The 25,965-nt window shown below is 36.3% G+C and overlaps 1 protein-coding gene across 1 annotated transcript in view; it reads right to left on the minus strand.

Annotated features, from left to right (window-relative positions):
* The window catches only part of LOC150080924 (protein VAC14 homolog), a 247,387-nt gene extending 221,657 nt beyond the window's left edge, over positions 1-25,730 (minus strand). Inside the window, exons 1-2 of the mRNA XM_090382035.1 lie at positions 25,630-25,730; positions 6,342-6,492 (exon numbers count right to left, since the gene is read on the minus strand). Of these exons, the coding sequence (XP_090238161.1) occupies positions 6,342-6,492; positions 25,630-25,730 (252 nt within the window). The remainder of the gene's footprint in view (positions 1-6,341; positions 6,493-25,629) is intronic.
* Positions 25,731-25,965: the final 235 nt, after the last annotated feature.

Genomic DNA, 25,965 nt, shown 5'->3' on the forward strand with positions numbered 1-25,965 from the left:
TTCAGAAGGGCTTTATCAAGCTGTAAAAGATCTTTTCACAGAAAAAAACATTCAAATAAGTAATCTCGTTGGCTCTGGAAGTGATAATTGTGCCACTATGATGGGTACTAAGAGTGGGTTCCAGTCATTGCTAAAAAAGTATGTACAATCAGTATTTATAATGGCATGTGTTTGCCATTCTTTTGCATTATGTGCTAGTCATTCAGTCAAGGTACTGCCATCATATCTAGAAATATTTATAAAAGATATCTCTTGTCATTTTTCCCGTAGTAGTAAAAGATTAAACGAGTTCAAAATGATTCAAGATGTTGTAGATACTGCTAAGCATAAAATCCCCAAATTAGCACAAACACGTTGGTTATCCCGTGGCAATGTAATAAAAATTATTATTGAGCAGTGGGATGCGTTAGTTCTTTATTTTCAGTCTCAATCAAAAATTGACAAAATCGATGGTGCAGGAAATATTTACAATACTATGATCACCAAAGGAACTAAGCATATGTTGTTGTTTTTAGGATATGTACTGGAGAAAATAAACTGCCTGAATATTGAATTTCAATCTGAGCATTTCAGATTGCACTTACTTCATTCAATGGTTTCAATTGAGTATAAAAATATTCTTAGTTTTTTCATAAAAGAAGAAGTCATTACTTCGTGCAAGCTGGTTGAAATTGATCCAAGCAATGCAATAAATCATAAGCCTCTGAATAAAATATATTTGGGAGGCTGTTGTATGGCCTTATTAAATTCAACACCACTTGGTGACAGTGAAAGCAGGTTTAAAAATGATTGTTTAAAATTTCTTGTTGAACTTTGTATGGAAATCAGAAAAAGATTTCCTCTAAATGATGATGGAATTATCGCCAGTCTCAATGTTCTTGACCCAGCAGTGATACATGATCGTGCCAATTCGCCATCCTCAATTTTCCATTTAGCAATGCAGTTCCCTCACCTTGTTTCTGAAGACAAACTAGATCTTCTAGATGATGAATGGAGATCATTTCGTTTAAATCAAGATTTAGATTTCTCTTACAAAACCATCCCTGAGTTATGGTATCTGTTACGTAATGTAAAAGATGGCTTTAATAATTCTAAATATGAGATTTTATCTAACTTTATGACCAGTCTAGCTATTTTACCTCACCCTTCGGCAAGAGTAGAAAGAATCTTCTCCCAAGTAAACCATATAAAAACAAAAGCCACAAACTCCCTTAAACCAGAAACTGTGAAAAATCGACTAATGGCAAAACAGGCGATAAATAGATCTAATCAAAATTGCTATACATGGAAACCTAAATCAGAATTGGTAAAAGAAGTCATACAAGGAACTTGTCATAAAAGATAAGAAGAACGTTTGAAAAAAATGAAAGAACTTCAAAAAATAAATGTGGAGGGAACTGAATGGGATGAAAATTCTGATTACAATTAAATAAAAGATATTTTTGCATGGTAAGTTTTATCTTATTTGTGTTGCTATACTATATGATGAAAACTAGGTTTTTTTTGGGTTTATTTAAGTTGCAATCTAAGTTTTTTTAAAATTTGTGAGTGGGAGCCCTGGTCGAGACTGATCCCTATCAGAAAAGGAATCTTCCAGGAAGACATGCTGTGCTCACTATGGTTCTGTCTAGCACTCAGCCCACTGTGCACCATGCTCAAGAACAGCAAGTATGGATATACCCTAAAAGAAGGGAAGAAGAATGTGTACACCCCACTCTCTCTCACCTGATGCACGTGAACGACATCAAAATCTATGCCACAACTGAGAATCTCTCCAACAGCTACTCTGGATCACCAAAGAGTTTAGCACTGACATCAGGATGCAATTTGGCATAGACAAATGCAGTGTTCTCCCAGAAAATTTTGCCAGCCAGGTGGCATCATGAAGTAGCCGAGAGGGGAAGTGTAATACTTTGCAATATTATAAAATTTTCTGTTATTTATAAATGTGACTTAAGCAATCCAGAGCAAAAATTAATTGCATAATTTAACATTATATGCTCCTATTGTATTGACTTCGATTGCACAGCATGTTCAAATTAATATTGATTGAGATCAGCGAGCAGTACCATATGGTACCGTGAGAATCACTTAAATTTTAGCTGGGTGGTGCACCCATTTGATAGATCGTGGGGAGAACACTGCAAATGCAACCCCCATGGAGTGCATGGAAATGCAGTTGGACGACACTATCAGCTGAAGACCAGCAATGAGATTGAAGCCATGACAGAGTGAAAGACCTACGAATATCTAGGAATGATGCAGACCCACCAGTTAGAACAAGAGATTAAGGCCTGTCTGACTTGAGAAGCCTGCTAAAATCAATGGTGAATGGCAGGAACACAGTCACAGCCATAAAATTTATGCAGTCCCAGTATTAACCAGTACTCTTTTGGAATAATAGATTGGCCCAACACCATAGCTGGAGGAGAATATGAGATTGAGCCCAGAAAGGAGCAGAGAGGAAATTGAGTGACCTCATTGAACAAGAGAAGAAGGCTATTAAGAACCTACATGATTATGTCTAGGATAACACAGCAACAATCTACCAATCCATAAGGAAGTTGGACAAATGGTACACAACACTCAACCTTAACAAGGAGACCTCACTCACATAGACAGAAGAAACAAAGACAGAAAGATGGGTGAAGAAGGCACTCGATGGCAGACACTACAATGACCTCCATCAAGACTATATAGATAAGATGGCTTCCAAAGCAGGGTGCAAGAATGGGAGACTTTTCCGAGAGACCAAAGGATTGATGCTTACTCTCCAAGATCAGGTAATCAACACCAGGAACTACATGACAAAGAATACACCAGGAACTACATGACCCCAGAGTGACAGATGACACATGTCAACAATGCCACCTTGACCCAGAAAAAATTCAGCAACATGATCACAGGGTGTAGTGTGACCTCCCAGATAGAGTACACTCACAGACACGACCAGGTAGCCACAATAATACACCAGAAGCTGCTGCAAAAATACCAGCTGATGAATGAAAGTGTACCATATTATAAGTACTAACCTCAAGTTGTACGAGACCCCTACTCACAAACTGTATCAAGCCTGTACCATAATAACGAACAAGACTGCACAACAGACCATACACAACCCTCAACAACAAAAAGAAAGGTTACCTACCTGATTGACATAACAGTGCCCAACACCAGCAACCTCCAGTAAAACCTATGAGGAAAAGGTCACGAAGTACATAGACCTAAAAGAGAGGAAGTCAGAGAATTGTGGCATATGGGACAAGTAATGATCACCCCGGTCACTGTGTCAACCACCAGCACAGTGGCAAAAAGCCTCCATAAGAACCTAGCAGCAAGAGGCCTCCTAGCGAATACTTATATGGAACTCCAGGAAACTGCAATCCCGAACACCAGTAGAATAATAAAGAGAGTCCCTCGATCAATAGTAATAACAATAATAGTAATCAAACACAAACAACCCACCTCGTGCACTTGGTAGGAGTACCTGTCATGGGCTGGAAAAAATTCCATAAAGAAGAAAGAGTTTGTTTATAATAATAACGCAAAGGAAGACAGTAGAGCAAGTGGTGCCGTCCCTGTATGGCTACAAGTGGAGGGCAATGCAATCCAGCCCAACCAACTGGAAGTGCTTCCTGTGCAAGTGTGCTAATAATACCCATAAAGGAAGAAATAGCCAACATATGAAGTGGAGCATCAAAATGAATGTAAGTTACAATATTTAAAAAAAAGACATCAGTGTGGTGACCTGATTGAGATATTTAGGGATCTAAAAGGGAACACTGAGAACATTCTTACTCTTTTTCATATGATATACACACAAGAGGCCATAAATTTAAATCGAGAAAGGATAATTACAAAACATTGTGCTTGTTTTGTTATTTGGATTTTAGGAGCATTAGCGACTAAGGCCATACTGCTCCAGGAATATGCAGTGGTCATTCCCTTGACCTTTCCGCATCCTCCGTATTTGGTGGTGACGGGCTCGAACCCCAGTCTAATCAAGAAGCATGTACTACGTACTGCTGCTCCTTCCCACCTGGCTACGGAGGAGCCACAAAACATTGTGCAAAAATTTATCTTTAGTCAGAGAGTGCCTAACTGCAATGAACTCTCCAGTCTTGAAGTAGAAATTTTATCTAAATTTGAAGACGAATTGGAAGAAATATGCAAATGAAGTGAGTGAAGGTGACAAATTATAATTCATATGTTTTTTTTTTATTCCTTGCATCACTTTGCTAATATCATTATCAATTTATTTTCTCTTTCGATAAAATACCATATTATTTTATTTATCCTCCCCTCTCATTTATTAGAGTCAGAATAAAAGTGCATGAAAGGGCTAGAATAAATTAAGGTTGAATGTGATTTTCTCATTTTTTCCTGATAATTACAAAAATTCAGTATACAGGGAGGTGGGGGGGGGTCTATATGTCGGTTCACTGAGAAGAGGTACAATTGACCAAGAAATAAATGGTAAATATAAAGAAAGAAAGAGTATAAGAAAACTATCAGAAACTTTCCAACTACACACTGAATAAATAGAGAACATGTGCACTCCGTTTTGGTTGGCTTTATATTAACAAGGCCCAGTTCATGCTCAGTTCCCTTCATGCTCAGTTAAGAAGAGCATATGCACTCAGCTAGCATCATTCTGACACCTGCAACAGGAAAATGCAAATGTTATCTACATCTGCATTCTACAAGCAGCGTCAGTGTAATGTTCTACAAAATAATGAAGGGTAATTAATCACAAGTTATGAAGCAATCCTGCAATGGGTATGAATGTTGTAATATCTCCAATAACAAAACTTTTCAATCGAAAAAAAGTGCAAAATCTGAATGTATTCTACTAACTGGCAATTTTGTAAAACTTATAACTATCTTAAGATTTTAGTTTTAAAACATTTTATTTTCATCTTAGAAATGGTCGCTGGTTGCTAAAATAACCACCTGTAGAGCAGGAATGTTTGTAAGAGCCATGGAAAGGATCTCCAAACGAAAATTAAAGTGATTAGTTTCAGTAATTTCTACATTCACAGATCTGTAGTATAACATTCCATCATAATCTGTAGCAGTTAGGCATCTTCTTATTCTGTTAATAAGCAAAAATTATCACAGTAACAATTTGGTTATCTCACCCATTGACAAATACATGTGACTTTCGCACATAAAAAGAACTTTGATGGAAATCAGAAAGTTGCGTACTTGATTTAAATTTTTTTTAACAATGGCCTGAGGAAATATATACCATACAGAAGAATAAATGTTAAAAATTAGAAATATTCTTGTGCCACTGGTTAAAATTTTACAACATTACACCTGACTTTTGCATGTAAAACAGCTCGGATCACAATTAGAAAGTCATTTAGGATTTTTAACAATGGCATAAAATCTCTCGCAAAGGAAAAAAATAATTAAATGTATAAAATAAACACGGCATTAACAACTAATGATGTCAAAAGTGAAAACACTCTTCTATTGATTGTTACTGAATGCGAAGTTAAAAGCTAGATATGTTTTAGATTATTATGAAAAAGAAACACTAACTACCACAAATCAGTTTAAACCTAACTTTATTATAATTAGACAAATGCAGTTATGCCTTCAAGATACAACCATGTTTACCTAATTATAATAAAATTGGATATTTTCTATGCTATATCTGCAGTGCTTGGCTTTCAATAAAATTGTTAATGGCAGTTTGAAGAAAAAAAAAAAAAAAAAAACCCCCCTAATGGCAAAACAAAAACATGGTTCATTTCAATAATTTGCACAATTCACAGGTCATATGCACAAAATTAACATTGTATACTGCAATTGCAAATAAGATCATGTGATCCACTGATTGAGTAACAAGTAGAAGTAACAGACGATAAACTGATTAGTACGTAGTCATAACAGATGATATACTGATTGGCACATGGGTGTACAGGCAGTAACATCATAGGTTTAAGTGCTTGACTGATAGTTTTTTAGTCTCTCTCTTTATATTTGTCAAGTAAAGGATCAAAAACAGTTTGAACAATTCATTTAAATGTCACTAATAATATTATGTAAATATAATATTAATACTGTATTAATAAAATAATATCATTATGAAATTGACTTCAATATTTAAACTATGCAAATTATTTCTCGGTAAACTAACAGCTTGCCCTGTATCTGATACATATATTCTAATATTTGATAATATCCTATACTAAGTTTTTAAAAATCTAAATTGAAAATAACTCATGAATGAAGTTATATAAACCCTAAATGGAAGTTATTATAAAACTTAAATTGAAAATAATTCGTGGATAACTCATGAAACAAATATGATGTAATTCTTAAGTTACCTTTCCAAGAGCTATTGCCATGGCAGCTAGACCTATGAGACCACCTTTACGGCTGTTTGGATTATGCGATAAGGTGAAATCTTGACCTAATACTTGAAGCAGTTTTTTGATTTGAAGAGTATTACCAACTGCATGAAAATCTTTCACCATTCTGAAACAAATATTATTACAATCAATATGCATAATACAAGAGAATTAAGTCTATCTTGGGCAATACACGACGCAATGAAAAATACATACGGTAAACTGTTTAAAATCCAGCGACTTCTAGGAATGAGAGTGAGAGTGTTGGATTTTAAAATTTTCCAGATTTCATAGAGGAATACTTATTGGCTGAGCAGTTTGAAAAAGCAGAAGGAATACCATTCATAACTAAAAACAGAAATTATTTACATCTGTAAACATTACGATGATTAAAAGACAGTGATAGTGGTTACAAATATAAATAACAGTTTGAAATTCAATTTGTTAAATGAAAACCAAGTCACAGAAAATGTCATATGTGTTATAATGTCAATTTTAAATGCATACCTAAACAGTATCACAGAGAAAAATTTATTTGAAATTTTATGCTTTATTTCTTTGGCACCTTCACTTATTGAAAGATGAAGAAAAACACACACGCGCGATTTTAACTTCCCATATTGACTGGAACTTGTGAATTGGTCACTTACACATTAGAAAGACTTATGGATTTACATTGTTTTCTACAACAGCATGTTACAGAGGCAACAAGAGGGAGTAATATTCTTGCGCTAATTATCAGCAGTCATTATTCATGTATCAAGAATCTACAGATTAAAGAACCAGTATGTGACAGTGATCACATAATATAGGTGTGGCATTTACTTAAATAGGTAACTACCATCAGGGGTACAGAGAAGGAATTTTGCTTTTGCAAAGGTGACTACTATGGACTCGGTTTCTATAAATTTAAATAGTGGGTCCAACTGATAATGTTACCATAAGAAAATTTGAAACGGGAAGCATTCAAGGAATTAATCATAGAAGCTGCTAGGCTTTTCATACCAACCAAAAAATATTCTCCAAAGGTACAGGCCTAAATAGATAGCAGATGAACTGATGAGCTTACCATTAGCATAGGCATATGATACAAGAAAGAAAGCTTATACAGTATCAGCCAAAAAAAAAAAAAAAAAAACCCTTCTTCCCATTTCACCCATCCATTCACTCCAAATGTTTGTCTAGTTCTGCCTTGAATTTATTTAAGCTGTCCACTTCTACAACAACAAATGAAAGTTTGTTCCAGAAATCAACCACTTGCTGGCTAAAGGCAAATTTCCGCACATCTATTCTACAACTGTCTTTCCTCAATTTGAATTTATATTCCCTCAGGCAATTAATCTGGGCAAGAGGAAGAATGCCATCAGCATTGAGCTTGCTTAAACTCTACTAATGTGTAATTCTAAAAAATAAATATTTATTATATTTAAATATCCTTCTTCAAGAGGAGTGTTTCCATTTACAATGGGTTTCCTCAGCCTACAAGTTATTTCTTGTTAGTATTTTCCCACCATAAAGTGCGGTTCAAGGTGTCTTGGTCGGTTAAGCCTCGGGCTGTCATGCACTCCCGTACTCCATCCATCCATGTCCTCCTAGGTCTTCCTCTTCTCCTTCTTCCAGGAGGTATCCATTCCAGGATAGCCTTTGGATATCTGTTTTCTTGCATCCGTTTTACATGTCCATACCATGTTAGACGCTTTTCTTTGATGGTGTCAATAATAGTCTTTTTCACTTCCTTTTTTCCCTTATGTTTTCATTCCATTTTCTGTCTCTTCTAGAAATTCCTGTTGAGCGTCTCCAAAAATCCATTTCTGTGGAGAGTAATTTGTTTTCCGCTCGTCTATTCAATGTCCAGGTTTCCGCTCCATACAATAGAAGACTTTGTACAATCGTTTGAAATATAAGTTTCTTTGTTTTATTTAGGATATTTTTGCTCCACAGAACAGAGTTTAACATGCCGATAGCCTTTCTGCCGTCTGTAATTCCCTTATTGATCTCTGCTTGGGATGATCCATCGCTTTGTGAGATTGATCCCAAATATTTGAATTTATCGACTTGTTTGATTTTAAAACCTGCAATATTTAGAACGTGTCCTGGCCCTGAAGACAACATTTCAGTCTTGCTAAAATTGATTTTTAGACCCCATTGTTTATATTCGTCAAACAATTGACGACATGCATACTTTGAATCTTGTGCTATCACCACCTGATCATCTGCAAAAAGTAAATTGTGAATATAGGTGTTCTTATTAATCGGCAATCCTATTTTATTACATTTTTTTTGACCAGGATCTTAGGCAGATGTCGATATAAATTTTGAAAAGTGTTGGTGACATGCAACAACCTTGTAATAAGCCTTTTGAAGTGTGGAATTCAGGTGACAAAGCTGATCCCACTTTAATTCTGCATCTATTATTCCTGTAAATTGCCTTAATAATGTTAATCAGTTGTCCATCCATATTTGCCTCTTTCAGTGCTTCCCATAAGAGTTTTCTTGGAACACTGTCATATGCCTTTTCAAGGTCAATGAAAATCATAAAGATTTTTTTTCCTTTTGATTGGCATTTTTCAAGGATCCGTCGTACTGTTGAGATATGATCTATACATGAACTCCCAGCTGAAAAACCACTTTGTTCTGATACCTCGATTCAGGCTTCTAAATGGTTCCTGATCCATTTTCCAAGGATCTTTAACAGCGGGTTCAGGACGTATATTCCTCTGTAATTTGAACAGCTTTTCCGATCGCCCTTCTTATAAATAGCCTTAGTTGCATTAGCAACTAAGGCTATATTGCTCCGGGATATGTGGTGGTTATTCACTGACCTTTCCACATCCTCCGTATTTGGTGGTGACTGGCTCGAACCCTGGTCTAATCAAGAAGCGTGTGCTACGCACTACTTCTCCTTCCCACCTGGCTACGGAGGCGCCTCTTATAAATTGATGTAATATATCCTTGTTATCATTTCTTTCAGTATTTCTTCTCCTCTCAGTATACTATTTAACAGTTTTTGTATCAGAACAGCCACTCCTCTTCCTCCATATTTCAGAAGTTCCATGTAAACTCCTCCAGGTCCAGGTGATTTGCCATTCCTTCCTTCCTTTAGCAGGAGTTCCACTTCCCTAACAGAAACTTTTATATTTAAATATTTCTTTTTCAATTTTAGGGCATATATTACTTAAATATGGAAAAATTCTTGTTATGCCAAAATTCTCTCTCTCTCTTTTTTTTTTTGAATTGCCCAGGATGGCAAAGCATCGGCATTAGTAGAAGCATTACACAGCATCAGCATTAGTAGAAACTCATATAGCATCAGCAAAAAAACCCCTTCCTATTTCACCCATCCATTTACTGCAAATATTTATTCCCTCTAGTTGCCTCCTGAACATGTTGCTGTATAAAACAATCATCCAATAAATCCACAAAAGCCCTGCTAGTGTGCGAGTGACCAACCCACAATTCTGGTCAGTATCTGGGAAATTAAAATCCCCCATTATATAGACTGGCCCATATTTCTCTGTATTTCCCTGTATTTCTCTGTACAGTTGTTCATTACAATCATCCGAGTTATTAGGCCTATAATACACTCCTACTTGTGGCAGAGATGAAAAATGCATGGGATGCACATAAATTATCAAGTGAACCTACGGAAGCTACAGAAGCCTACGGTAGATATAAACTAGTCTATAATCAAGTACAGTAGTAGTAGTTGCAATAGTAATAGAAAACAATGCAAGAAAGGAAGCCTATATAACATCAGTAAAAAAAAAAAAAAAAAACCACGTCACCCGTCCATACCTCCAAGAATTTGTCTAGTTCTCCCTTCAATTTATTCAACTCATCTACTTCCACAACAATAGATGGAGGCCTGTTTCAACAATCAACCAACTGTTGGCTGAAGGCAAAACTTCTGTATATCTATCCAGCAAATATCCTTCCTCAACTTGAATTTATTCCCCCTCATGTGTGTAGTCTCAGCAAGTGGAAGAATAACATTAACATTCAGTTTACTGAATGTTAATCACTGCAATTTAAAGAACTGAAGACTTTATAGGTAATAGCACTCTTTTGTTCCCTTCACCAACCTGGTTACCCTTCTCTACACCCATTCCAACAGATCTACATCCTTCCTAAAGTGAGGCAGAGGCAAAGAGTAATAAACGAAGTTAGGCAAGCAAACGCAGATTAGAAGAAATCTTTAGCAAAGACTTCTTTGCTTAAGTAAACACTAGAAGGAAGGGGATGAATTGAATTGGTCCAAGGTATCGATGGTTCGACTGCTGATGACCCCACTTATGTTGCTGACAAACTGAATGAGCATTCCGCATTTACATTCACAGATGAGGAATTCTTGATGAACACTTCAGAATTCTGACATCTCCTTCAGAATTCTGAAGGGGATGTCAGAAGTTTATAAAGCTCTAACAGAGAACTAAATGATTTTGTAATAACTGAGAGGTAAGTGGAAGAATATAATGGGGATAGATCCCATCCACCTGAGATGGATGGATAGGATCTATCCAATTATATTAAGGGAGGCAGGAAAGGAAGTAAGCAAACCCTTAGCCATAATTATGCAAGCATCCTTTGATTCAGGGGAGGTCCCTGCAGCCTGGAGATGTGCAAATGTATCCTCAATTCATAAAGGGTGACATGAGTAATTATTGACTTGTCAGTTTAACTTCTGTTCCAGTTAAAAATAATGGAGTCACTGTTAAAATAAATAATGCAGAATCATCTAGACAAGGTTGCAATTAAAGTTCAGACACAGCATGGGTTTGTTAAGGGGAAATTTTGTCTAAACAATTTAATTAGATACTACGATGTGGTCAGAAAGCAATTGGATGCAAAAAATAATTCTGATATCAAATACAGTACAGTGAAACTTCTCCTAACGGACACCTCTCTACAACGGACATTTTCAAATTCCCCAACTCACCTCCATTGGTTTTAACGTGTTTGCAGCTTCTGTCTAGCGGACATTCTCTGTAACGGACGCGGACAGGCAATCTGCACTGTTTCGTTCAGATTAGCACTTAATTTGATCTCCCCATAACGGACTGCGGGAGAGCTCACGGCCCTTTTCCTAGGCACTTTTCTTCCACATATTGCCCTTTTCAAGAATTTTAAGGCACGTGTAAAACTTCTGATGAATTCGGTGTGTGCGGGGGGGGGGGGGAAGAGATATGGTCAGCCTTTCGTCTTTTCAGTTTCAGTTTTGTTCAGTGTCTTGTGAAGTGCACAATGTCTTCTCATAAACATTTAACTTTAAAAGATAAAGTCGAACTCATTAATGCGTATGATTGGCAAAAAAATAGTGTTCGCAATCTCGCTGCAAAATTCAAAATCGGGAAGACGCAGGTAAGCGACATCCTAAAGGAAAAAAATGAACTGCTCGAACAATTTTGGCAACACTGAAATGATCAGGTTCAAAAATCATTCCCGAAAACTGTTGGACTTCAAACTGACAATGTTACGTATGAGTGGTTTTGTCGCGCACGTGCTAAAAAAATTCCCATTAATGGGCCTATTATTAGGGAAAAGGCTTTGGAGGTTGCGAAATCTATGGGAGTAAATGAGTTCAAAGCTTCTGTGGAATGGCTAGACAAGTTCAAAACTCGGCATAAAATTTCTTGGAAAACCGTAAGTGGTGAAGGTGGATCTGTTGATACTGGGGTTGTAACAGAGTGGACCGTCAAATTGGAAGATTTATGTCATGATTTTGAAGCTAAGGATATTTACAACTGTGACGAAACAGGGTTGTTTTTTAAAGCTCTTCCTGAAAAAACAATGAGTCTAAAAAACGAAAAGTGCCAGGGTGGAAAAATTTCTAAGGCTTGACTGTACTATTGTGTACAAATATGCTGGGAGACTTTGAACAACCTCTTGTTATAGGAAAAAAACAAAATCCTCGTTGTTTCAAGGGCATAAAGTTGAATCTTTTGAATGTTGACTTGAAGTCTAATAAAAAAGCGCGGATGACACGAGATATCACGAGCGACTTTAACCAAAACATGATTCGTCAAAACAGAAAAATTATTCGTTTCATGGATAATGCTGGATAATGCTGCATCTCACCCGCACATTGAATTGTCCAACATTCAAATCGTTTTTCTGCCACCAAACACATCTGCAGAGTGTCAGCCCTTGGATCAAGGGATAATAAAAAATTTTAAACTTCACTACAGAAAACGTGTTTTAAGACATCTCATTGCAAACATGAACGATGTAACATGTGCGAATGACCTTGCAAAGAAAATCAGCATCCTAGATGCGATTCAATGGATTTCCTCTTCAGTAAACGCAATTAGAAAACAAACTGTCATGAACTGTTTTGTACAGTCTGGCTTCTCAAAACGCAAAAACTGAAGTTGTGAACAGCAATGTGCAGTACGTACCAAGAAAAACAAGAACTTCAACATCTATTGATAATGTACGATACTTCCGCTACAAGTGACCCTGGCTACAAAGATATAGACTCAAACCTCACTACAGAAGATGGTGCTCTAGATATCAACGACATTATCATCGATATTTTTCAAGAAGTTCCTCATGAGGATGAAGAAATGGAAGGTGGTCATTCTGTCGAAGAACATATTAACGACGAACCACCGATGAAAATAGAAGAAGCGCTCATACAAATCAATCGTTTAAAAATGTTTTTCGCCGCTGAAGAAGATACTGAAGGACTTTCGATGGTTTCTTCACTCCAAACAAATGTTGAAAACAAAATTATCAGCCGGAAGAAGGTGCAGAAGAAAATAAGTGATTACTGTATGTATTTTTCTTAAGATAAAGTCATAATATGCATAGCACAATTGTATGTACATTATTTACAAAAATATTGTGCAAAATCTGTATATAATTTAATTTTATTTTACATTAAACGTTTAACGATTTTTCTTTATCTCTTGTGTATGTAATTGTATATTATTTACAAAAATATTGTTCAAAATCTGTATATATTTTAATTTAATTTTACATTAAACGTTTAACGATTTTTCTTTCTTTCTTTTTTTTTTTCTCCCTCAGACTTCTTGTTAGCGGACACTTCTCTCTAACGTACACATTTTCGTTCCCCATGGCTGTCCGTTAAAGGGACGTTTCACTGTACTAGGATTTCAGGAAAGCTTTTGATACTGTTGCACATAAAAGACTGCTGTACAAACTGAAGCAGTATGGCATTAAGAGCAAGTTGCTTCTATGGATAAAGGGATAGTTGAATGGAAGAAGACAGAGAGTGGTAATCAATGGGCACTGCTCTTCATGGATTAATGCTATTAGTGAAGTCCCCCCTAGAGTGTGGTGTTGGGCCCATTATTGTTTTCTATATTATCAGGGGTATTGATGAAGGCATATCAGGCTTCTTGTCCAAGTTTGCTGATGACACAGAGGTTGGCAGGGTGGTTAATGAAAGAAATGACAGTATGCTCGAACAGGATCTAGGAAAGTTTGGCCTATGGGCTGAGAAATGGCAATTGAAGTTAAACATTGATAAATACAAAGTACTACATCTGGGTAGAGGATAGTGGGGCAATTACACAGTCAGATATGAACTTCTCTGAGCAATCCAATCAGGCTGCCAGGCCAGCTCATGAAGTTATGTAAATGATATACAGGAATTTTGCTAGAAGGGATAAGGAGATGATTACCACATTGTACAACCTTCCTAAAATGAGGTCTGGAGGCCTCATTTTAGGATGCACAGCCATTGGAACAAGTGCAGAGAAAGGCTATGAGATCGGTGAAGTGCTCTTACCAAGGAAGAGTTTCAGTTCTGCAAACTGCAGGGTCTGGAGACTAGGCACCTGCAAGGTGATCTGATTGAGCTGTTTAAGGTTTTGAAAGGACTGAGGAAACTCAATGCTGATGGGATTCTTTTTCTTGCTCGGACTACATACACAAGGGACACAAATTCAAACGGAGGAAGAAAGGTTCCAGAACAGATGTGCAGAAGGTTATCTTTAGCCAGTGGGTAGTTGATTGTTGGAACAAACTTCCATGTGTTTTTCTGGAAGTTGATATATTAAATAAATTCATGGAAGAACTAAATAAGACAAACTACTGAAGGAAACAGGGCCGTACTTACATTTCTCGGGGCCCAAGGTAGCTAAGCTCTTGCGAGGGTCCCCGTTTAGGATACCAGTCCAAAAAAAACCAAACTTGCATATATAAATAATATCAAATATTGTATTACAAAAATATTATTAAAACATCCATATGTTGTTTGTTAGCAGTAAATAATAGCAGGTGCAATAGCTAAATTATGAGTTCATACAATTTATGTGCATAAATATTTTTTTCTTGGTTTTGCTCTGGCAAAAATATCTATTAAATCATCGTAATTAATGCCGTTTACTAGTTCAGATTCAATAAATAACAATGACAAATTACTCATTTTATCTTGAATTAAATTATTCCTCAAATAGTTTTTACTCGTCTGAGAACAGAAAATGATGACCATTCCCCGCTTGCGTTTGTTATGGATTTCGAGAGAGAGACGGGATACAAATTGTTTGCAACTCTGGCCTTTAGGCAATAGAGCTGTAGAAAGTACGAATTAAGAGCCATAAGGGTTAACAATCTGCAATTTACAGTTTGTAATACATTTACAACCACCTCTCCCACACACTATACCGAGAAGTCACACTGGTCATTGTTTTCTTTTGTTCATAGCCAGTGGAAAAGATTAAGGCATATTCCCAACGTGGATAATATGCCGTGGTCAGCCTATGTTCTACTATTATACCCTATTAGAGAATTAGGAAAGAGTGATTTTCCTTTATTGTGGAAATTAATCTGTTCTTTCAGAGAAATGAGTCATCCACATTTTCAGTAAATTTCAGCTGTCTTAAAAAAAGCTCTTAAAAAAAAGAAATCGCTTTAAAAATTCCTTATCACAAAGGACCCTCTATTTTGAGGCCCGAAGCTAGCACCTCATGGGCCTATTTATAAGTACGGCCCTGGGAGGAAATGAATAGGTGAAATGGGAAGTGTTTTTTTTTTTTTTTTGTCTGATGCTGTATATGCTCGCTTTCTTGCATCATTTGCCATTACTAATGCTAATTCATACGCTTCAGAGGAAAAAAAAAAAAAAACAAACTTTCACATTGGAAGATATTCTTGGTGATTCCCTTCTCTCTCTGGGTAACTCAGGAAATTTTTTTTTTTTTTTGGCTGGTGCAGCAAAAGCCTCAGGTTTCCTTGCACCATATAGCTAATAATAATAAAAAAAATTAATTGTTATTTTAAGGAATAATTATAATGAGGTATTGTATATGCAAGCATTATCAATTTGCATGGCATTTTGATTTCAATAATGTACTTCGGAAAAATTTAACTAATTTCTCATACATAATAACAAACATTACTAAGCTGTTTTTTTTCTGACATTAAAACTTGTCACACACATACGTACATACATACATACATACAGTTGAGCTGTACAACCAGTTACAATGCAGCAAAAACTTTGGTTGTGTAGAATTAAATCTATAATTTGTATGCATTAGCAAGTCATTGTTCATGGAGATTAATCACACATTTAATCTAGATGTTCTTATATTGTCACTTTAAAATAGCTCTTCCCACATTTATTCTAAAATGAAATCAAACTGATAACTGGCTCAGATAACTGATAACAGCCACAAAACTGTAATTTGCAAGACCAGTTTGCACTAAGTTATAAAGAACTAAATGCATAACAAAAGAGCAATATCACCCTTTTTGCTTGGATTCTCTTAAAGGCAAATGAGATCATTTGACAGTACAAGTAGAGGATTTCTTTCTAAATATTTCCAGTCAAGTTTAATAACTTAAAGATTCCTTTCTGAGCATTTAAAAGTTTTCAAAGACATTCAAATTCAACAGAATTATATGCTGAACAGAGAATGACTGATTGGGCAAGTCAGTTCTGTGATGTTACTGAAGTTGGTAGCTGGATACATTGAACCCCCCCCCCCCTGCTCTGATAAGCAATATCAAATCACATAATGCATTCACTTTCCTAATGACATAACCTGTTAGTGGTCATGTCTGGAATTGCTACACAAACAGTTGCACAGGACCTGATAGGTCCTGTGCAACTACACAAATTTTTTTTGTGTAGTTTGTGTTTCCAACATTTTTTTTTTATTTCTTGAAAAAAAGTTTTTGTTTTTTTAACCATGCGTTAGGAGTGTAGTGTTGAACACACCCCCATAATTCAGCTATTTGTGCTCATCATCTACTCCCCACACAACTGAAACTAGTAATAGCTGTTTTTAAAAATGTTTTTTTAATTTATTTACTGAAAAATAAAAAATGAAGAAATCTCCGTTAATTATCACACTATTAACTTAAAGATTCCTTTCTGGGAATCCTTAAGTTATTTAAAACTATTAAAAAAACTTCACAAATTAGGTTAAACCTAATTATATTCACACAAAATCATTAAGGATACTTAATGATTTTGTAATAACTGAAAGCAAAGTGGAGGAGAAATTGTTGAAGATAAACATAAGAAAAGCACCTGGGGTGGATGGGATCTATCCAGTTATATTAAAGGAGGCGGCAAAGCAACAAAGCAAACCCTTAGCCATAATTATGAGAGCATCCGTGGACTCAGGGGAGGTTCCCACTGACTGGAGATGTGCAAATGTATCCCCAATTCACAAAGGGGGATTGAAGGGTGACACGAGTAATTACAGACCAGTTAGTTTAACTTCTGTTCCAGGTAAAATAATGGAGTCACTGGTTAAAGATGCATTGCAGGATCACCTAGACAAGACTGCAGCAATAATTCAGACACAGCATGGGTTTGTTAAGGGAAAGTTTCGTCTGACAAATTTGATAGGATTTTATGATGTGGTTACAAAGGAACTGAATGCAAAAAATAATTTTGATATCATATATTTGGATTTCAGGAAAGCTTTTGACACTGTTGCGCATGGAAGACTATTGTACAAATTGGAGCAGAATGGTATTAAGGGTAAGTTGCTACAATGGATAAAAGGATGGTTAAGTGGGAGAAGACAGAGGGTGGTAATCAATGGGTGCTACTCTTCGTGGACTAATGTTATTAGTGGAGTCCCACAGGGTTCGGTGTTAGGTCCACTGTTGTTTTGTATATTTATCAATGATATTGATGAAGGTATATCAGGCTTAATGTCGAAGTATGCAGATGATACAAAGGTTGGCAGGGTTGTTAATGACAGTAATGGCAGTGTGCTACTGCAACAGGATCTAGATAATTTGAGCAGATGGGCTAAGAAGTGGCAACTGAAGTTTAACCTTGACAAATGCAAAGTACTGCATATGGGTAGAAGTAACCTCAGAGAAACGTACCAACTGTATGGTACTACGCTTAAGGTGGTAGAAAATGAAAGATCTGGGAGTAATTGTGCAGTCAGATATGAAGTTTTCTGAGCAATGCAGACAGGCTGCCAGGACAGGTCATGGGGTTTTGTCAATGATATATAGGAATTTTGCTAGCAGGGAGAAGGAGGTGATTGTCCCTCTGTATAGGCAATGGTCAGGCCACGCTTTGAGTACTGCGTACAGGTCTGGAGGCCTCATTTTAGGAAGGATGTAGATTTTACTTGAGCGTGTACAGAGAAGGGCAACAAAATTGGTGAGGGGAATGAAGGGATCCTCTTACCATGAGAGTCTTAAGTTCTGCAAATTGCAGTGGCTGGAGACTAGGCACCTGCGCGGTGATCTGATTGAGGTGTATAAGGCCTTGAATGGGTTGAGCACGCTGAATTCTGATGGGATCCTTCCACTTGTTCAGATTACGAACCTAAGGGGGCATAAATTCAAATTAAGAAAAGGCAGATGTAGAACAGATGTGCAGAAATTTGCCTTTAGCCAGCGGGTGGTTAATTGCTGGAACAAACTTCCATCTGTCGTTGTGGAAGTTGATAGGTTGAATAAATTTAAGGAGGAACTGGACAGGCATTTGGAAGGAATGGTGTGATTTTTTTTTTTTTTTTTGGCTGATGCTGCATAAGCTCATACACTTGCTTTCTTGCATCACATGCCACTACTACTACTACTATATGTTGACAGGCATCTGCCACAGTTATTGATAGCAAGCTGGCTTTACTGTTGTGTACTTCCTCCAATTGGTAATGCCCTCTGGCATCATGACATTGAAGCATTGTTAGGAATCAAACTGTCGACATGCACGCTCCACATTTTGTGCAAGGGTTAATTTAGCCTCATCTGAGAATACGATATGATTTAAAAATCCTGGCTCATTGTCGCAGCGAATTCCAATCTCTTCTCGGTTTGTCACTGGGGTAGATTGCATGCAGGAGTTGAATTTTGTAAGGAAAAAGCTTTAGCTTTTCCACACGACATTGTGTACAGTCGATTTTGAGAGACACAATTGTCAACTTTGCTGGCGAATGGAGGACTGCCGTATTGCTTCCACGTTATCATCCAATGTCCGTGGTTTTCCTGGTCCATGGATTTCTCAACACTGCCTATCTCCTTAAACTGTTTAAACCATCAACAGATACTGTTCTCATGTGGTGGATCCTTGTAATATTCTCATCTGAAATACTATTGGAACTTGATTACAGGTTGACATTCTGTCAACCACAAAACAGACGCAGCTTTCTCTTGAACAGTAGTCATTGCCAGACTAACTAACGTGCCGCTGACTGTCCCACTGAACAGCTATTATAGAGGGGGCCTTGCTGTGTGCACTGCTGACTGCCTGCACATGCAACGTGGCGCCTGCCATAAACTTGCTGCTCTACTGACTTCATCTGAACACCTTTCCAGCCATGGTGCTTGCCGTATGTTGCATAACATTAGTACAAAACCCCCATTATTTTTCAGACACCCTGTAGTATATAAAATAAATAATTAATAAAAGAAAAGGATATAAACAACCTATGCATTTCCATTTGACCTTTCAAATTCTCCAAACTGTCAGCCTCAATCATCTATATAGGTAACTTATTCCAGTAATTTATAACTCACTAGCTAAAATAAAACTTCCTGCAATTCAGTCTAAACACCTACTTCCGTAACTTGAATTTACGGCCCCTAGTTCTAGAATCATTTATAATTGCGAAAATTTCATCCTCATTCATTGTACTTTTGTTGCTCCAGAGCCTTAAACACCTCAATCAAGTCTTCTCCCACACAGTCAGTCTTTCCTCATATGGACACCCTTATGCCAATCTTGCCAAGCGAGTTACCCATCTTTGGACCCTTTCAAGAAGCACAATGTCTTTCTTTAGGTGCGGTCTCCATACTTGAACACAGTATTCCAAGTATGATCTAACAATAGTCTTATATAGTGGGATTATGACGTTCTTATTTCTACTAGCAATTGTTCGATAAATCATGGATAGGGCACCATGGGCCTTCCTTGCAACCAGTCTACAATGCTCAGAGAACTATATGTCTGACCGTATCGTAACACCCAAGACCCTTTCCTCCTCTACCGGCTTTAGTTCAACCCTGCCAAATGTATAAGTTGTTTTGGGGTTACTGTTCCACGGGTTTTATCCAGCAAAGTGCAATACCTTACACTTTGCTGGTTTAAAGCATAGCTGCCATTTTTCTGACCATCCCTGAAGTATATCTAGGTCACTCTGAAGAAGCTCTGCTTGGTGGTGATCATTAACTACTCTACCAATCTTTACATCATGTGCAATTTAGACGTCACACCCTCTATCCCAGTGGTTTTCAACTGGGGTGTTGTGTAATTTGGGTTTAAGTTATTAAAGTTATTATTATTATATATTTTTTTAAATTTATATATTTATTTCATTATACAAAGGGTACAGTACAATATCCATTGTACCATATCTTTTTAATTTTGTGGTGATCTATAATTGATCTTTATTTAGTACCTCTATACAAAGAATAAAATTATTATATAGGTATATATTAAAAGGTCGAAAACAATTGTTAGGTATTTCTTTTGGCCTAGGGGTGCTGTGAAAAAATTATTGGGACAGTAAGGGCATCGGGAACCAACAAAGTTTGAGAACCTCTGCTCTATCCCTTCATCGATGTCATTTATGAAAATCAAAAACAACAGTGGTCCTAATACTGATCCTTGGGGAACCCCACTCCTTACATCAACCCAATCTGAGGAATAACAATTTATCACAACCCTCTGCCTCCTGCCCTGAAGCTATCCAGCTATCCATCTAAGGATTTTCTCTGTGATTCCAACCTGTTCCAGCTTATAAAGTAACCACTCATGCGGGACTGAGTCAAACGCTTTGCTGAAATCCAAATAAAAAATAGTGAAATTATTCCCTTAAGATTCTTAGTACTCACTTATTATCTTAGTACTCAACATAGTACAGCACCATTGTAATACCCAAGGGTGAGTACTAAGATAATAAGCTTTGCTAAGCATCTTAATAGATAATCAACAGTACTTCAAGCTTTCAGCTATAAAATTAGTCATTATTGAAATTATTCCCTAAATCCAGCTCATGAGTGACCCTGTCAAAGTAGGTAACCAGATTAGTTAAACATGATTTTCCCTTTACAAAACCATGCTGAGTATCCTTCAGAATTCCATTTCTTCTAAATGATCCTGAATTCCACCCTTTATCGTTGTGTCCATGATTTTCCCTACTACTGAAATAAAACTAACTGGCAGGTAATTTCCCACTTCACTCTTAGAACTGTTCTTATGTACTGGAGACACATTGGCACTTTTCCAATCCAATGGAATCACTCCCGAGTCCAGTGATGCTCTCATAATTAGCCTCAATGGTTCAATACACTCACTTGCTGCCTCCCTTAAGATTATAGGGTATATGCCATCAACCCCAGGAGCCTTACTGGTCTGTAGGCTCGAAAGTTTTTTCATTAAATAAACATGTGAAATTTCAACATCATTAATTAAATTTTTTTTTCGACTTTACTCCCGTAATTTCTCATTGACGTAAAGGGTTTTTCTTTTTTGTAAATATCGATGCAAAGTAACTGTTGAGTTCAGCTGGGGTATCTAATACTATCCCATGTCCATTACATAATTATTGGGAAGAATATGATGAGAATCTTTACATGCAAATGGAATGGGCAAGCAAGCATGAATGTCTTATCATGAGTGACTTCACTCTGCCCCAGATTGATTGGAATAAATGGGGAGGAAACTCACCTTGGGTTATGAATGAAAATTAAAGCTTTTTCCCTTGAGAAAATTGACCAAGCACTTGAATATTTTTTGTGGGAACGATCTTCTTCATGACTGTACAACAAATGTTAAGTGCGAAGTTAAAGACAACTAAACGCTAAGACAATTTTATCTGAAAAAAATATGACAAGAAAAAAAAAAAAAAAAAACACGAACAACTCTGGATTCATTTTTTATTCGTACAACTGAAAAATAGTGTAACTTCAATAAACTTTACTTAATCTTACACTGTATAACATATTATAATAAAAATTGTCTAATAAAATAATTTTCTCATTTTTCAGTTCCTTCATCCATTTTTTACTATGTACAAGTACACAATAAACTTTACTGTATAATATATCGGTGTAGATACACCATATCTACTCATCCTTCACAACAAGTCGCCCATATATTGCACTACCTCGAATAAGTAACGCTTCACTTGCAATAAGAGCATACTTGTCCACCCCCACAATGAAAAGTCAACTAGTTTTGAAACGCTGCTGTCTGGGTGGTGACACCTACTGAGAATAAGTAACAATAGTCTCTTCTCTATTAGTGAAGCATTACTTATTCGAGGTAGTGCAATACATGGGCAACTCATTGTGAAGGATGAGCACAATATGAGACATAGATGAAATGATGCTTTTCACACTACTATCATAGTTTTTCTTTAAGAGTTGGCTATGGTGTATCTACACTGATATTATATAGATATAGAATCTTAAATTCTTAAAATATTATGCCTAGTTGCATTTAGTTTTATTTAAATAATAAACATTATGAAAATTGGTCCCTGTTTTAAGTGGAATTTTCTGGAACCAATTATCCTCAGATAACAAAGATCCCCTGTAGATGATTATTATTTGTACCAGCATGTCAGAGATATTAGGATTGAGAATATTCTTGACCTGATCATTACTTACTCATATGAATCCAAGGAAAAGATCACCAAAATTATTAGCGCAATCTCAAATGAAAAATTTATACCTTCCTTCACGACTAACATTAAATCAATCAGAACTAGCACTTATAAAAAAACACACTAGCACACTACTCGTGCTTTACTCCATGGGAGGTTAGTCAGCACAATATATTGTCATCTGCCACTAATTTGGGAAGGCCTGGGTTCAATTCCCATTGATGATTGGATTAAAGATTGTTATCTTTAATCAAGACTGTTGTTAGCTGATGTCAGGCAGAATGAGTATGCACCCCTCCCCACACACAGACAATGCTATTTCTGGAATAGTGTGTGAAGTGCTACTTTCCTAACGATCCTAAAATGACTTCAAGCTTAACTTCGTTCTGTGAGAAATGAAGAGAAGTTGGTTCTGTGAGAAATGTAATAAATAATTAAGTTAGTCATTCACAATTATCTTCATTCTGTTCATTCCAATTATATTACATTTCATGTTTTAATAGGTTCAGTGGAATTATCTTTTTTATAATATATTTTAATTCATTAATATATTTTAATCTATTAATTATTTATTTCATTTTGAGTAATTTGATACATGTACTTAGTACTGTGCATGGGTTGGAGATTGAGAGGATGAATGAAAATATTTGTTGACATTAAACTTGAACTTCTGTAGATTGTAATTTTCAGGAAATACCTAAGAAGGAAGTTCCAGAAAATGGAATTTGAATGAATGAATAAATGAGAAAGAAGAGAAGTTGGTTCTGTGAGATTGAAGTTCGACAGTAAAAAGATGTTGACTGGTTGCAGCACGTGTTTGGACTACTTTTAAAGAAAGAGTAGGAATTATAGAAGCCAATGAGAAGAACAGTGGCCATGGAAGTATCTATAGAAAAAGCATGCAGCAGAAACAGAATGTCTATGAGACAGGGAGTGGAGAGACTCTGTTAGAGATGGGTCATTAATAGCATGTATTTAATACAATAACATGTATTTTCTTTTCACATTTGAATTTGTATGCCCACCATCACTGCTTGCTCTATAAGCTTTCTCAGTACATTTTCTTAATTTCTTCTCAGTTTTCAATATCCAAACAGTCACTGTTGATCATTTAGTGATGGATTGTATTACCAAACTGGTCAAACTAGTTTATTTTGCTGTTGCATTCCATACTGTATAATATTCTTCACACATGTGTAACTGTATAAGTGCGTGCCTCCGTAGTGAGGTGGGCAGGAGCAGCAGTATGTAGCACACGCTTCTTGATTAGACCAGGGTTCGAGCCCGTGACCACCAAATACGGAAAGGGCAGGAAATGACCACTGCATATCCCCGAAGCAATATGGCCTTAGTTGCTAATGCTCCTAAAAACCAAATAACAAACAAACTGTATAAGTGCCAAAAATAAATGGAATGCATTCATTTGAGATATGGTCCAACTTATTCATTCATTTATATAAATTTTTGTATTAATAAATGCAAAATTAAAAAAAAAAAAAGTGGCACACCCAGAAGGGTAGCATTTTCCAAAGTGTAGTCTGTGGCCCAGTACTATACCTTTGGGGGGAAGGGGGGTGCTTAGAAAATATATAAATAATCACATGATCCATTATGAGAGTGAAATTTATGAATTCGGCAAGTCAAAAGCTATAAGGGGACCATGTAATAAACGGCATTAAAGAGTAAAAATTTCTTTGTTTTTAATGCATTTATATTTTTAGACTCAAAAAACAGTGGGAGGAAAAAAAAAAAAAAAAACTGTCCCCAGCTAAATAAAGCTTTGCAAACACTGCAGTGGGGTGATCAATCATCCCCCTCCCAACCAGAACCTGAGCAAACTGGAATAAATTCTGTGTGTTTTATATTAATTCAATTACTGTTAATTGCATACATATATTGTTCACCCACAAAAAAAAAAAAAAAAAAAACAATCTGGATCTGACATTGTTAAAGGCTAAATTCTTTTTTTTAAATTGGGTTCTTGGAGTGTCAACTGCTGATAGTGACTGATTGATCCAAATATAATTATTGAGTAATATGCTTAAACTCCAGGGGCTCACATCTGGTGAGTATGGGCTTGGCATACCCAGGGTCCTGAGCTGGATATCATCATTCTTCTCTTTCTTGGTGATCCCCTTCTACTTCTGACTTTTGTTCTCCCCCCCCCCTCCTCTCTCTCTCGGTATTATTATTATTATTATTATTAGCCATATGGTACAAGGAAGCCTGAGGCTTATGCTGCACCAGCCAAAAAAAAAAAAAAAATTCCCGAGTTACCCCTGTGTGTGTGTGTGTGTGAGAGAAAGAAAGAGAGAGAGAGAGAGAGAGAGAAGGCATCACCAAGAAAGAGAAGAATGATGATATCCAGCTCAGGTACAGAAATTTTTTTTTGGCTGGTGCAGCATAAGCCTCAGGCTTCCTTGCACCATATGGCTAATAATAATAATAATAATATTACTCGTGGTAATATGTGTAAGCATATTACTAGGTGTGCCTGGTTGTGTTTTTCCTCTTTTAAAGCTAATAAATACCACAATCAATTTTAGATGGCATGGCTAAGCTTTTCTGACATGTTTTTGTTATGAAACATAAGAAGCTACAAGCAACTGTATTTACCACGAACTTAAAGATGAGGATCAAAAATGGTGAGGTGTCAAATGATTACAAAATTCTAGGTGGGATCCCAAATCATCCATTTCCTTGCTTTTCTTCTGCCATTCATATGCACTTTGCAAGCATCAAAAAAAGTTTGGAAAACATTACGTTAAACAATTAACCTCTCGTAATCGGTAGTAAATCGAAACCAAAACAGAAAATGATATATCATTATCTATAGAAAACTTGATTCCCGAATTGAAAAAAAAAAAAAAAAAAAAAAAAAAAGAAACACAGAGACGTCACTACTGGAAAGACTAGTGGGCTACCTTAAATAAAAGGACTGGGAAAACCTAGTTTAAGCAATGCTATCACCGACTGAGCACGACATTAAGTCATGCTTCTGAAATTTTATTTTCTTAAAAAAAACTTCACATTTAAAAACGTCTGACAACGAAAACTTGTTTCCTGTTTTGCCCAAAAAGCAACTAGTATACTTCTTGGTCTGATAACTGATACACGCCCCTTGCCCTAGCCTCATCTGAGAGAAAAGAAATTGGAATCTGGATCAACTTTATAATTATTAATTCCAAATACTTCGTACTTACTTTTCAATTTCTAATGCTGCTGTTTTCCTTTTTTCATAAAGTTTGTCGTTGAGCGCACGGACACAAGCAGCACTGAGGGGTGCGAAATCTTTTTCAGACATTGCAAAAAAAAAAAAAAAAAAATATGGTTTCCGACCAGTTTCTCTTCAGGAAGTAAACATAACCTGGTACGATCTCCCGGTTTACTTATAAGACTGAATTATACAAAACTGATCTAAATTGACAATATCCACTACACTAACCAAATATCAAACAATCATAACTGTTATTTCACCTTAACATCGATTACAACTGAAGATCAGAGTCGTAAGAACAGACAAGTAGCGACATCTATCG

Source organism: Mastigoproctus giganteus, chromosome 9, assembly GCF_048544385.1.
Source record: "Mastigoproctus giganteus isolate SK-2022 chromosome 9, ASM4854438v1, whole genome shotgun sequence".
NCBI classification, from domain to species: domain Eukaryota; kingdom Metazoa; phylum Arthropoda; class Arachnida; order Uropygi; family Thelyphonidae; genus Mastigoproctus; species Mastigoproctus giganteus.